The sequence below is a fragment of the Perca flavescens genome, chromosome 3, assembly GCF_004354835.1.
Source record: "Perca flavescens isolate YP-PL-M2 chromosome 3, PFLA_1.0, whole genome shotgun sequence".
Classification (NCBI taxonomy): Eukaryota; Metazoa; Chordata; class Actinopteri; order Perciformes; family Percidae; genus Perca; species Perca flavescens.
The window spans coordinates 32,126,468-32,142,150 of NC_041333.1; the positions used below are offsets into that span (position 1 = coordinate 32,126,468).

The 15,683-nt window shown below is 40.1% G+C and overlaps 1 protein-coding gene across 1 annotated transcript; it reads left to right on the forward strand.

Moving 5' to 3' along the window:
* Window positions 1–6,679: 6,679 nt before the first annotated feature.
* Window positions 6,680–14,978, forward strand: ppm1da (protein phosphatase, Mg2+/Mn2+ dependent, 1Da). The gene is made up of 6 exons (XM_028573406.1): window positions 6,680–7,430; window positions 8,372–8,600; window positions 10,145–10,269; window positions 10,802–10,983; window positions 13,007–13,231; window positions 14,447–14,978. The coding sequence occupies exons 1-6, from the start codon at window positions 6,905–6,907 to the stop codon at window positions 14,825–14,827; spliced, it is 1,668 nt and encodes a 555-aa protein (XP_028429207.1). The 5' UTR covers window positions 6,680–6,904; the 3' UTR covers window positions 14,828–14,978.
* The last annotated feature ends 705 nt before the right edge of the window (window positions 14,979–15,683 follow it).

Here is a 15,683-nt window from a genome sequence, read left to right on the forward strand (position 1 = left end):
ATAAGTCAAAAGGTCAAGCCATATAATAGATTTATAGCATGTTTTTTAATAATAATAAATATTTAAAAAATCAAAGGATGTTTTGTTTTTTTAAATAAGCTTTGTGTTATGTGTAGGGGAGTTAGCGGAGTTCATCACAAGTATTTTGAGATGAGTAGGTCAAAAGTTCAGGCCACATAATAGATTTATAGCATTTTTTAATATTAAAAAATATTTTAAAAATCAAAGGATGTTTTTTTTTTAAATAAGCTTTGTGTTATGTTTAGGGGAGTTAGTTGAGTTCATCAAAAGTGGTTTGACATGAATAAGTCAAAAGGTCAAGCCACATAATAGATTTATAGCATGTTTTTTACATAAAAAAATATTTTTTAAATTAATGAATGTTTTTAAAAACAAAAAGGAGGCTCTGTGTTATGTGTAGGGGAGTTCATCAGAAGTATTTTAACATGAAGAGGTCAAAATGGCAAGCTGCATAATAATCTGGTCTTGCCTACCTGTGTCAGTCATTGTTTCCGGGGCCTGTTTCAGGAAGGAGCCGGTTTAACAAACTCTGCGTTTTCGGGTCCAGAACAGCTGATTTGAGTGGATACTACAATTCACCATGGCATCACCACAAACTAATCTGTCGGCAAACATTACCCCTCTGGAACTGGAACTAGCCTACTCATGCACACATAGTCTACAGCTTTGAACCGGGTTTGGAAAAACCGTAATGTAAAAAGTACATTTGTGACTAGATTTTATTTTATAGTCCTTACCTAGCTACAGTGCATGTGCAACTCCCAACAAAGATGGAACAGAAGTGAGATGTCTCACTCTGTAGCTAAAAAAGAGAGCTCAACACACAGGGTGAAAAGAGGAGCTGCAGCAATGTGCAATACAACAACTATATGGTGTTTTTTTTTTATTAAACCATGTAAACCTATTCTGATATAAACTCTAAATACAATTATGAATCTGAAAATGAGCATAATATGAGCACTTTAATATCATGAGTATACGCTCTCCAACCTTTACACGTCCTGCCAAAATGAATGAATTGCAGTCCCAAAAACTATGATATTTGGCATTCACAAAACCACATTGTCTCCAGCAAGTTAAGTCCTCTCAAGTCCTTTTTTTTCTTCTGTTGAATACAAAAGCATATTACATTCTTCCAGCAATAATCTCTCCACTTCAGAAAGGCAGTTGTTTGCCATTGGCTTGTGCATAGACTCTCGTGCTTTCTCTATCAATGTTAAAATACAGAATTGTTCCCATTTCTTCTTTCACATATGCTGTAGAGATTGCTTTCTGGTTCAAAAATCCATTGTAGAAATAAATTCTGTTAGGCTTTGTGAGCCATAAGCTGAGTAAAATGCATTCATTTTGCCCTTCTTTTGTGTTTCTTCTTACCTATGATTACTTGATAAAGAAAAATGTACAAATGTTCCCCATTAGTCATACTGGTACTTTACGCACTTGTGGCCCAATTTTTATACCAGCTGTCTCGAGTATACAGGGTATAATCAGTGTCCCATGCACACCATGTCAGAAACCTTTCTACAGTTTTTAGATTTAACCTTTTTATCACATCGTTCCATATTTTCAGAGGTAGACTGGTCCTATGGGTTGTCCTCATTCTTATATTTTGAATTGGGGTATTGTCTGTCAGAGCAGTCTCAATATCTTTCAATTGTTAAACTCATACTCTTATTGGGCAGCCCTGTGATAGTCCCTCAGGTATGGCAGTGCTAAACCACCTTTTTTTCTTGGTCTGTCCAAATCTTTTGTCAGAAACACCCTGAGATATTTCATTGATTCTGCCTGCCATTAAAGCTTATAATCAGACTTTATGTAATCAAGAGGGTCTTATTTATAAACTAGCACCTGGGTCTTCTGTACATTTAATTTATACCTTGACAAAGATCCAAAAACTAGAAGTGATTTCATTAAATTGGAAGAGAGAAAGAGGGGTCACTCAAATAAATCAGGACATCAGTGGTTAGATGAACAATGCTAAGAGGATTTTAATAGTGAAACTAATTGTTAAATGCCCATTCCTTTTAATTCTAGCAGATTACTTATCATATAAATTCTTGATAATACTTAGCATCATCATGAAACCTACATTTTCCTAAAACCTTGTACAAGTATGAACAGTTCACGGAATCATAAGCCTTTTCAGCAAAATAACATTAATTCAACTCTGTATTCATTTGGAATCTTAGCAAATAATTTTTATTGAAAATAAAGAAACTTTTATTTTATCAATGTAAATAAGTAAAGGGAAAGTCTATATTGGCTTGACAACAAGCTCAGAACCCCCCAGTGAAGTGAAAAATTCATGCTTGATTAATAATTGCTGATGTAGGAAAAAGCCAATAGGGGCAATTGTTTCTGCAAGATGGATGAATGATGACATTTAACATTTATTGTTGAAAAAAAAAAAACACAGAGCAAAAATAATTACAATTCAATATCTTTAGTATTGTAATTATAATTCATTTAATCCAATTGAATGATCCAATTCAATCCAAAACACACACAGTTCACCTGCATGTGTGGGAGGAAACCGGAGCACCCGGAGTAAACCCATGCAGACATGGGAGGCTGCATTCACACAGCCACCATGCCGCCCTAAGAGTGAAGGTAAATCAACTGCAAAACATCTGGGAACATATCGTATAGATTTGTGTTTATGAATCCTTCCCTCAACTAGTGGAGGCAGATGGCCGCCCACCTAGACAAATGTTCTGTTCAAGGTTTCGGCCTGTTAAAAACAAGTTTTTCCTTGTGTCGGCCGGACTAAGTGCAATGGTTCTTGGGGGAATTGTTGGATCTCTGTAAATTATAGAGTATGGTCTAGACCAGTGGTTGCCAAACTTTTTCACGTCAAGGACCCCTTAGTCTGGATCAGCGGAAGTACATCGCCCCTTACCTTCCGGGATTGCTCCGGTGCCGCCAGGGGCATAGCACAAAATTCTGGACCCTGTAGAAAGGCATTTTCTACAGCCATAACAATTTATGTAAAATACTGAATAGATGTTTACTTTAGCTCAATTACCAATGATATATACATAATTTATGGTTCATATTTGCTATTTACCCCTATGAGATCACATTTATGATCATATGATCATTTTCATTTTTTGTGAGAAAATAAGGAAATTCAGTTATAAAAAGATTTTTGATCATTATTGGTGCTTATTTCACAGGTGAAAGTGCTTGCAATGTAACAATTTTGTAACTTTGTGTGGGAATAGCAGGTGCAGAAAGACAACATAGTTTCATAGCACCTACATTTAAATACACTCGGGTCCAGTAGACCCGAATGCCTCATATGTAATAGTTATGTGTAGGTGGGGTGTACCGTGTGCAGTCATTGAAAATAAGTTATTTTTCATGTTCTTCACAGAAAATGAGCCAAGGCCAATGAGTTTGAGTTAGAATAAATAATAAATAGAATCATTTTTCTTTTAGCAAACATTGAAAATGGGTCCCACAGACCCGAACACCACACAAGGGTTAATAGCAAGAATACTTTCTTTTATCTTTTGTGGGGGAAGGTCTTGCCTAAGTAGAATTTTGTTGTTATTATTCTATGTAATTTGGACTTTCATAAGAGATGCTGTATTTTCAATTTTATAGGTGATTGTCTTATTTTGTTCACAAGTTACAGATGGAGTCTTGAGATAATGTGGGGTACTTATTGTTTACTGTTTACATCTTACTTTACATACAATTAGGGGAGAGACTGTATGACAGTGGTACGGCCTGAGACATGCGCAATAAAAAAAATAATTGCCTTCTGCATTTTTTTTGTGCTTTTCCTTCCATTGTACCGAACCGAACCGTGATGTCTGAACCAAGGTATGAACCGGACCGTGACTTCTGTGTACCGTTCCACCCCTACAATCAGGACAGAGGCCTAGCAATGCATATCCATGGCACTGTGTACATTAAAATATAATTTATATTTAATGTGGCATTTTTCTTCTGCAGGGTGCAACTGTTCCACCAAAACAAGTTTCTTCACAAGACTTTTTTGCAGAGCCACCGTCACGGCGTCCAGAACTTAGGGGCACCCAAAACGATTGTAATTGGTTTAAAGGAATGCAAACTGCCCAGAGCGTTTTGTTCTCCAATCCTAGAATGTATGTGTGATGTAGCCAGATCTTACTCCCCAGCGCTGTGGTCTGGCAATGTAATACAAAGGAACCCTAAACTGACACAAATTAGACCATAGACCCCATTTAATACGATTTTGTCCCAGTGTCCCCTCATCTGATAGGACTTTTGCTTTTAGATGTTCATAAAGTGTATAAAACCTATGACCAAAATAGTCATAATTGCTGCTAATGTGTTACTTATGGATGGAATTATATTAAAAATAAATGATTCCCCTTTTTTTGTTGGGGACCCCCTGGAACCCCCTTAAGGTCCGGACCCCACTTTGAAAACCACTGGTCTAGACCTACTCTAACAGAAAAGCATCCTGAGATATCTTCTGTTACGATTTGACACTAAAATAAAATTGATTTGAATTGAATCGAATTTCTAGTCACTAAAATATAGTTTTTCATATTTTGTCCACCTCCATTTACAATATGTTTTAAAATACATTGGGGGGAAATTCATATATGTTTGCTGATATTTTAGTGACTACAAATTTTAGTACACAAATTCAGGTGGATTCAGGTGTTTTGTGGTTGATTTACCTTCAACTTAAACTATCATACCGTGAACCCCGAAGCTGTACAGGTAGGTGCAGTCTATGTTTCCCCAATCTGTAGCTTCACATATCGGAACACTCCTTTGGCTGGATTCTGGTAAGAGACAAGAGAGAGAAATGAATAAAGAGAGTCAGAGAGAAAAATGATGAAATCCACCTCTATAATACAGCTAGTTTGACTACCACCATTTGCAGCCATTAACATGGGAAGGAAGAGCTTTCATTCTCAGAATAATCTCTATTTATTATCCTATAGCCTACATGTTGATGAGAGCTACACTGTCATATCATACACACAGGCAGTTTAAAGGTCTGAAATGCTGCGCCGTCTTCATCATAAACCAGTGTTCCCAAATAGGTTCCTTCCTCGTCAGTGGTAGAAAGGAGTATGCTTCCCTGGAGAAGAAAAAGAGGTGAGCTGAGCCTTTTGTTGTACACTGTGTGAATAAAACTGACAAGTATGCTGGACATATCCAGTGGTGGAATGTAACTAATTACATTTACTCAAGTACTGTACTTAAGTACAAATGTTGAGGTACTTGTACTTTACTTGTTTACTTTGACTTCTACTCCACTACATTTCAGAGAGAAATATTGTACTTTTGACTCCACTACATTCATCTGCACATCATCACAGCTTTAGTTACTAGTTACTTTACAAATTAAGATTTTTGCACAGTTGTAGTGAGTTGGCATGGGGTACTTTCCATAAAATCATCTCTCAATGCAAATCAAACTAGCTATTAGGCTAACTGACATAAAACCATGCCAATCTCTAGGTATGGTGAAGGGTATGTGATCCTGTGGGGCTATTTTAATTCCAAAGACCAAGGGAACTTTATCAGGATGCATAGTATCCTGGATCCATGAAATAACTGGCCTTTAAAAATAAAAATCTGCCAATATATGTACAAATGCGTACATTTGGAAAAAACATGATAGTTGCCAAGGAAAAAAAGTCTACATCCTATTTTTTATCTAATTGTTGTCCAACTGTCTTCATCATTCTGAAACCAGAGAACAAAGGAGTATTACTAATTTTTTACTCCTGCCACCTAAAAAGAGACAAAACGTGTCTGCTGTTACTATTTTTGTTATATAACATAGGTAGGGTAGGAATTTGTCGTAAACAGTAGGCTATTATCTCAACACCTATTTTTGTTATAGGTACTAGAGTTCACAGAATGAATGTTTAGCTGACAAATCTGCTACATTGGAATCCATCCAGTCATAATCTAGGTTGCTCTAATTGCAAATAAAGGATCCCCACAATGTGGTTTTCAATCCTATGAATTGAATATTAGGCCAACAGAAGAACATTTACTCAATTATATTATAATTTTTAGGGAATAGCATAGTAGTAGTAGTAGTAGTAGTAGTAGAAGCATGGGGAGTAATTAGCTATTTAAATTAGCTGGATACAGTGTTAAACGTAATTCGGTTTTATCAGACTGTTCCCCTGTAGATGTGTTTCCTGCTACTTGCGATCTAATTGGAGACGAACAGCCAATCAGAATTGACCCTTAATTCTCCGATTGGTTAGTTTTGCGGCATAGTTGTAACCAATTTGAGGGAGTGTGTCAAGAGTTGAGCGTGCACAGAGTGGAAAAATGTGTGAGTATCGGAGACGTGACCCGAGCGCAGCAGCGTCAACCTGCACTCAGAGAAATAGTTTTTGAGCGGGCACATGCGTGAGAGAGGTTGTTATTGCACGTTAATATGGATAATAGCAAACATGCTGCAAATACATTTATTGACCACGGAATAGGTTTTTGTTTGCTCAAACGAAATTTTATTTTTTGCAAGTGCTAATTCCTGTTCAAAACGTAATTTTATGTGCTTGCAAAATATAGTTTTCTGTGCTCAAAACATACAGTTATTCATTCAGGAATGAGGCACATATATAACGACATAGACATAGACAACGTACTTGTTCATACATTTGTGCTGCACATTTACCTCTGTTGCTGCTTGGGGTCGGGGACCAACCTCTAGAGGGCAACAGCTGCATTGGCGCTGCCACGTCTACGTGCAGAAGAAGACAGTTTTTTGACGTCAACGCGTATGAGCATGCCTTCCACGCCCGAACATAAACAAAGGCAGGACGTTGCGCTGCAATAAACTCTACTCTCCTGGTATTTTATATGCTAACAGTACCGACAAATTGGAGAGCGACTTATTTTTGGAGCCATGGAAAAGGCATTATTGATGCGAGTGAGTGTATTTACCGACCAAGGAGGCAGGAAATACATGGAAGATGTGACCGAGGTCATAGTAGAGCCCGAGCCGGGAGAAGATGAGCCGACCTCGGGTGAGCCAGAAGAGAGCAGTGGGGGAGACTGCACGGTCAGTTATCTGGCTGCGGACACGCATCCAGACCGGACTGGTGAAACCGCCGTGTCCCCACAGGTTTCAGATGCATCATGTGAATCTGTGCAAACGGAAGACCAAAGTATTTTAGTGGACACATCTTTATCGGGAGGTCAGAGCCCGCCGCGAGTTCAGGAGAGCTATGCGAGTCCTTCCCGCCGTTCCGTAGCGTTCTTCGCTGTATTTGACGGGCACGGAGGTCGCGAGGCTGCGCAGTTTGCACGAGACTATTTGTGGGAGTTCATGAAAAAGCAGCGGGGGTTCTGGTCGGACTGTGACCGGGAGGTCTGCTCTGCCATACGCAAAGGATTTGTAGCCTGCCACCACGCTATGTGGAAAAAGCTACGTAAGTTTACCATCATCGTACCAAGTTAAAGTATGACATATAATGTCATCAGCTGTCTGTTTTATGTAAATCTTCGAAAAGGCCTATCTATTTCAATTGGCACTATGTGTAGTATTCGTCTCTGTTGCTATTTATCGCTAAATGTAAAATGATGTATGGGCCAACAGTTTTAGCAACCAAAGGCAACAGAGCTAACGAAGTAGTAGGAGCCACCGGTTCAACAACAGAGCCTGCCACATCGGACACAGTCAAGCAGTTACCAGTTGTGAAGTCTGTTCACGTTTAAGTTCCGTAAAGTAGTCGGCCAATTTTATTGTTTTCTTGGACTCACTATACACTTAGTCATTTAACATTTCGTTAGAGTTACATATTTCGTTATTACCCATTACAAAACATATTGAATCGTGAAATAGCCAGTGTGTGCTGTGTCGTACAGACACCGGTGTTGTATCGAAGTCTGTTTATCTGTCGAGAGGTCTGTTCCCCCCCCCTACCTAAACCCGAACCAAACCTTAACTATGGAGGGGGGCGCTACGCATTTTAACAGGAGGGAAACGGAGAACAGACTTCGACACATCACCTGCTGACTGCCGGGATATGCCTGGGCATGTCAGCTGTTTTACAGCTTGTCACATGCTGTCATCACGCAATGTCTGTAAAAGCGCATGTGTGACTTTGATTACATCGGAAAGACTGCTCCAGGACATAGTGCATCCAATAGACTAACCTAAAGGTTACAATGTTGTCGTCAGGCTCAATGCTCTCAAATAATCTTGATGGAGATTAGCAAAGATAAACACAAAATCCATTTTAGGAGCATTTCTTTACTGACCATCATTTTGCTGTGCTGGAATGTGTGGTTCAGAGATGTACAGTAAGCAGTTTATAAGCAGTACAGGTTAAAGCTCAGTATATTAATTTTCCCTCTTTCATTTTCTCAGCTGAATGGCCAAAGACACTCACAGGCCTTCCTAGCACATCGGGCACCACAGCCAGTGTAGTTTTCATACGAGGAAATCGCATGTATGTGGCCCACGTTGGGGACTCGGCAGTGGTTCTAGGGATCCAGGATGACCCCTCCGTCCCATTCATCAGAGCTGTGGAAGTCACACAAGACCACAAACCTGAACTACCCAGAGAGAGGGAGCGTATTGAAGGTCTGGGAGGGAGGTATGGCTTATTCCACAAAACACCCTGCCTTTGCATTGTATTTAAATTTAATTGTGTTCTCAAAGGATATATCTTGGAACAAGACAAATAAAGTTTATTACCAGTTTATTTATTCTCACGACGCCCACCAGCCCCCATCTACAAAAAAGAAGTGATTGTAACCAAAAAGCATCTCTTTTGAACAAAAGCAGATTGAAATGTTATCTTCCTCAAGGGGTAAGGTCTCTTATGCTGTCTGTGGAATGTCTACTGATAAGATGTTGTTTAAGTGATATGCCCCAGGATGGCTTGACAATAACAAAACTGTTATGCTTACATGACAGGGGTAACTCCACAGCTTTAAAGGGGATTTATAGTTGCACTTTAAGTGGTGACTATTTTGCAAATGGACCCTACACATGTTGCTGTATGTAGTCCAGCTTTACTGCATAACATAATACAGTACAAGATGTAAAGAGGGTGCATTTGATTTATTCATGTTGTTAGGAATGCAAGAAGAATGCAGTATATAATATAGCTAGTGAGGAGTAGTGCTGCTTTAAAATCATATTACAGCAAACATTAGGCCTGGGCAGTAGGGCCATGGTATCTTAACATCAATCATTTTTATTATACATGGATATGTGATTATCCTTATGTGTGGGAGGATGCAAATTGTATTCATTCTCAACTCAACCTGTCAATGCAAATCACCTAAGTAAAAAAAAAAAAGCATTTCATCAGCAACAAAAACAAGAAAATAATACTGGTAATAAGGAAAATGACAACGCAGCTCTACCACCAATAAATAAAGTTAGATTCACAATCTCTTCTGACTTTGTTCAAGCATCTCCTGTAATTTGGAAAACACATAATCCACCAAAGAGCATGTGTTAAAGTATTATTTTTTAATTCTATCCAAGTACATCCTCTTCTCACAGACACCACCGTGTTTCTTATTAACGTGAAAGGAGGAACATTCTATCACAAACACCACTTTGACACAACACAGCGCTTTATAGAGTTACTGCGGTGTCTTCATGATGTTCGCAGCTTTTCCCTTCTCACAGAACTTCATTTTTTATTTATCATTTTGTGGGGTTTTTGATTTGGAATTCCTCTCGGTGTCTCCTGTGCTGCAGTACCATTCTCCGTCAGAACTTTTAATGATGTGCTGGCAGGGGCGCTGTTTTACCAAAGCACAAATATTGCCAAAACCAATGGGGAAAATTAAAATCTTTTTGTGGGTGCGGGCAGGAACTCAAGTGCCTCTAGGGCATGGCTTTGGCTGAGGTCTGTGCTCTCTGAGTGCCCTTCTAGTTGCAATGTGAAACCAAATCTAACCGGATCTAATGTATACAATGTAACAAAAACGTGGATGGACTTTCAGGTCTGAAAAGACCCTAATCCACATTAGCTTTAGCTCTGTGTACCTAATAATCTAGCAGTTGAGTATAATAATCCCTGTTGCGGCCGACCTGATCTAAAACTGTCTTTCTGAAATTTGTGGATACTTTGCTCAAAGTCAGCTTCTCTCTTCTCTCCCCTTCTCTACCTGCTAACAGTGTTATCAAGAAGTCTGGAGTGAACCGGGTGGTCTGGAAGAGGCCAAGGCTGAGTCACAACGGCCCAGTCCGTCGAAGCACTGTCATTGACCAGATACCATTCTTGGCAGTAGCCCGAGCTCTAGGTAGGAAAAGAAACTCATTCAAGAGCTTTTGGGCCTCAATGGTCAACAGCCATGGTTCTTCATTCAGACCAAAGGACTAATACATTCAGAAATACAGAGATCGATTGCTAGAGTCAGAGAAAAAACAGCCACTTTATTACTTTTGATTTATTTACATTCATTAAAAATCTTGTGAAAGCTTTCCGCCATTCAGGTGATTAAATGCCTAGCAGAACAGCTTTTTACAAGTGCTTTTTTTTTTTTTTTACCAAACTCAGAAGACTGGCTTTTGTGCAGAATTCTTAGTGAAAAGTGAAAGAGAGGGAGGGCAGTCCCCCAGCTAGTCATCATGGAGAGTGTTTGTTAAAGGGGCTGTACTCGAAACACTGAAATGAACAGCGGGCTGGCGATTGCCTCCACACGGCTCTCACAGACTGCTCCCCAATATGTGAAATACCTATGTTTTTTCATGACCACGTGCATGTGCGGCCGGAACGGCTAGCAAAACAAACAACAGAGAAGCTTTTAGCTAAGTTTCTCTTCTCTGCAACAGGTGATCTGTGGAGCTATGACTTCTACAGCGGAGAGTTTGTGGTTTCTCCAGAGCCAGACACTAGTGTGGTGATCCTTGATCCCAGAAAACACCGCTACATCATCCTGGGCAGCGACGGTCTGTGGAACATGGTGCCACCTCAAGAGGCTATCTCCATGTGTCAGAACAACAATGAGGCAATGGTGAGTGGAGTGCTACATCACCAAACTTGTTTCTGTAAAGGGTAGGTTACTCTTTAGCATTATAGCATGATAGCATTATCAACTTGGATCATTATAGATGGATGACTCAGGGCTCCAGACTAACTGTTTTCCACTAGGAGCACAGTGGCCACCAACTGAAAATTTTAGGGGCACAACCAGAAAATTTAGGGGCACACACCGTAAATCAACATGCTAACCAAATATTCACATTTCTACTAATTTCCACTGTATTACTAATAACTACTTTGATAATAGATGCAGCAATTACAATGTGCTGTGTCAAATTCAGTGTCACTTTTCAAGATGCAACATGGAAGGTAAACTGACAGCCCCATCGCTGTCATGACAGTAAAAAAAATCAAAATATTTATTTTGTATTTTTTTGTATTTGTATATTATTTTTTAGCTTGCTTTATTTTCATCATGACCATTTTTAATTGGTCTTTAATGTTTGATGTAAAGCACTTTGAATTGCCTTGTTGCTGAAAGGTGCTGTAGAAATAAAGTTGCCTTGCCTTACAACCTCAGCCTGTCAGTCAGTCACCAGGGCACAGAAACCACTGTTGTGCCTGCTCGTCTCCGAGGAAGTGTAATGTCAACAGCACTGCGACCGTTTTCGGCTCGCCATTAATATAATATCGCGGTAAACGCTGTCTGCGTGAAGTTATGAAAAACTTTGTAGTTTGCACCGTCTGCAGCTCTGCGAGTGTGTGTGTGTTTGTGTCAGAGCTCTGCTCTCTGTCAATTTTCAGAGAGGACAGATAAGCTTGCGCTTACTTGCTCTCAGGTACCGAAATTTCGACGTTTAACGTGAAAAAAAAAAGAAGGGGGGGGCAAATTCACTGGTCGCACATGTGCGACTGGATGTACAATTCAGTCGCACACTCTCAAATTTTGGTCACAAAATGCGACCAAAATTTGGTTGCAGTCTGGAGCCCTGATGACTTCCTTTCCTAACTACCTGGATTGTCGTCTGTTGTAGACTAAACATTAGATAAATAAACATGATCAAAATGCCCTATAATGGGGCGCCTGGTTAGCTCACTTGGTAGAGCAGTAGGGTTGCACAATATTGGCAAAATGTGATATTGCAATATCGATTATGAATATTGCGATATTGATATTAATTTCGATATTTTTAAACCTATGTAAAATTACAAAAGTTAGGGGAAAACGCATCAAAATAAATTCATAATAAATTAAACAAGTTTTCTTACAACACAAGGTTTATTTCAACTGACAGTCATATTGGACTGGTCCAACATGAATACATAAATAACGAAGGACCATGTCTACAGAACAGGACATGTTTTACTGGTTGGACAGTATAAAATAAATAAATAAAGAGAACAGGACACAACTTTTCTTTCTCTTCTCTGATTTGTTCCGTTTTGTTGTCTCTATCTATTTCTTCACTTACGCTGTCACTCTGTCGAAATATGCACACGCGTCATGGGTACGCACCATAGGGTTTGTCACGTAGTGGACCCGTGCGCTGACGTGTACTAATGTGCAGGTGGCACAGTAACTGGCCAATGAAACATGATCATTATAGCATTTCAAGCGAGCTCCAAATCAAACTCAACTAACCCACACAGCCAACGGATGGGACGCAGCGCTCCACAAAATAAACAAAATATTGCATACTTATTGCGACACTTGCGATATATTGCGATAACGATATTGCATCGATATATCTTGCACCCCTCGATATAATATTGCGCAACATGATATTGCGATAACGATATTGAGTCGATATGTCTTGCACCCCTATAGAGCGGGCACCCACATATAGAGGTTTACTCCTCGATGCAGCGGCCGCTGGTTCGACTCTGACCTGCGGCCCTTTGCTGCATGTCATTCCCCCCCCTCTCTCCCCTTTCAAGTCTAAGCTGTCCTATAGAAATAAAGGCCTAAAATGCCCCAAAAATAATCTTAAACAATATAATGATATTTGAATAATGATCTAACAGAATAATGTCCATCTCATATCATGCTGCAGGCACCATGTGGGGTATCGAGTGCCCGGCAGCTTGTCAGCCATGCTCTGCTGCGGTGGCGCCAGCGCATGTTGCGTGCTGACAACACCAGCGCCATTGTAATCGCCCTGCAGGAGCCTGGGACCTCCCAGGACACGCTGCACCTTGAGGAGGTGCTGCTGGACCTAGCCAAGGTGTCCCAGTGTCCTCCTACCTCCATATCCCGCGCTGACACGCCTCTCCTTCAGGTGAGTGCAGGATGACAACAAACGCGCACAAAGAAACACAATACACTCTTATTTTGAAATTGTTGTGAAAAAGAAATGATTCAGAATTTATTTTGCACCCAAGAATTTCCATATGATGAACCGCAGTGTGGGACATTGAGACATTATTAGCGAGTGTAACAAATTAAAACTTGTACCTTTTTATTTTTAATTTAGAGAAGGTTTTTGGTTTAATTGTCAACATTTTAGAAAGTTGAGAAAGTGTTGGTTTCCCACGTAGTCGATGCCTGATGAAGGTTCATAACAGAAGCCTTGCATCTCCAATTAACATATGGCTGACATTGTGCAGGACTTTCTTTTGCATAGTTTCATTTTCATACTCACCTGGAGTGTGTACAGGGGGGCATTACACAACACCTTACCTGTGTCTAGACCGCAAGCGTGGTTTTTCACTCAACCTTTTTCTTCTAACTAAATCTCTGTGGTTTGAAGCTTAGTTTCTTATGTGAAAACTTAACTCTCCTACAACTTAGCAAAGAGGTACAATTGATGTGGGTTCTGTGTTTGGATCTGAAATGTGCGTTGTATACCAGCTCTAGTTTCCAGACGTTTTACTGTCTCATCACGTGGTCCTTTGCCATGAGCAGTTGGAAAGTAGCTCCACTCTGCTTCGACACCAAATTCTTCCAAGTGAATTCAAAGGTTCTGGAAGGCTTGTATTGTGTTGCTGCACAACCATCTGAGAAGTAGAACACCTTCTTGTAGCTTTCTTTCAAAATAAGACATGCCTTTTAAAATGGATGGACAGTAGGGGTGTCGGGGGTCAGGCATTCTGAAACTGCAGCATATGAAACATGGTGAGATTTTCCCCACTGTCCCTCCAGTGACATTGATGATCAAAAAAACATATGGTTATGTTTTGTTTTTGAAGAAGATATGTGTCTTTAGGTGGGGTGGTCATCCAATATGGGTAAACTTTTAGGGCCCCTGAAGGACTGAAGGATTGGTCATTCTGGTTAATGTAGCCAAATTCTAACACTCTCTCGTGTAGGTGTTAAGAAAAAAATGTGTATACTTCAAAAGGGGTAAGGTCAGAAAGTGCTACATTTGTAACGAAAAGCCACTGCAGTTTTTGGAAACTAGTAGTAGGAACTATTAGTGAAATATCTGACCAATCATAAGTGCTGTAGTTGTCCTCACTGATTATTATTTTTTTTTGAACCTGTTCTTCTGCAGCGGCCTCAAGAGGAAGACTCTCTCTCGGCCATGTGCGAGCTCCTCCCTGCCTTGGAGCGACGGGACGGCCTATCAGGAAGCAACAGCCTGTACCACATGACTTTGTCTGACGCGTTCACCTTGACTCCACTGGGTCCTAACAGTAGTGCTGAGTTGCCCAGTCAGTCCAGTCCCACTGACAGGACAACTGGCAGCAGGACACCCAACAGCAAAAGAACTATTGGCGGCTCATCATCCGGCCTGTCGGCCAAGAAGGCCAGACGCAGGACTGCCGACAGGCTGCCGCTGGTCCAACACAACGCAGAGAAAAAACAGAAGGATTCCAATAACGTCTCCCCTATTCTCCAGAAGCATAACAAGCCCACAGTGTGTGTGTGCTGAAACACACACACACATCAACCAGTGGCATTTCTGTTCCTTATGTTTGTCCTGCACATTCTCTCAGTGCAAACCAACCTTACCGTAGAGCAGGGGTCACCAACACGGTGCCCGCGGGCACCAGGTAGCCCCCAAGGACCACATGAGTAGCCCTCAGGCCTGTTCTAAAAATGAAAATTGAATATTGATATTATCTTGTTTCCCACCTTATTAAGTCATTGTTGATAATTATTGTGAGAAATCATTAACATGATCAGTGTCTTCACATAGATGAGTATCATTAATCATTAATAATCATATATAACTAAAGGCAAACTGCGCACATTTGTTATTTCAGAAGAGCGTATCAAACTGGTAGCCCTTTGTATGACTCAATACCCATGAAGTAGCTCTCAGTTTCGAAAAGGTTGGTGACCCCTGCCGTAGAGGTTGTGGAAAGACTTTTCTCCGTGCTTAGCACCAGTACAATAGTCTTTTGAAAACTTAAGGAGTGCTAATTTTCACAAGACCTTTTTGTGTCTTGTTTAAAAATACCTGGAAAGGCTGATTAAATATGTCCTACGCCACCTCTTTCTGGTAACGGTTGTAAGAAATAAGTATGGCTAACGATGCTGGTGTAAATATAATGCGTTTTGTTGTTCAGCTTGAGTACGTCAAACTGTTCATTTAAAACAAAAATATATATTTTTTAAACCTTCTTTTATCGTTGATGATAAAACATGAAAATTTAGATGAGCTCCACCACAGCTTTCATCTCCGATTCACTCCATATAACATTGTGTGTGCACACCCTGTTACAAACCTATTTATGTATTTTTATTCTCATTTTATTTAATCACTGGAGATTTGTCTTGAATTT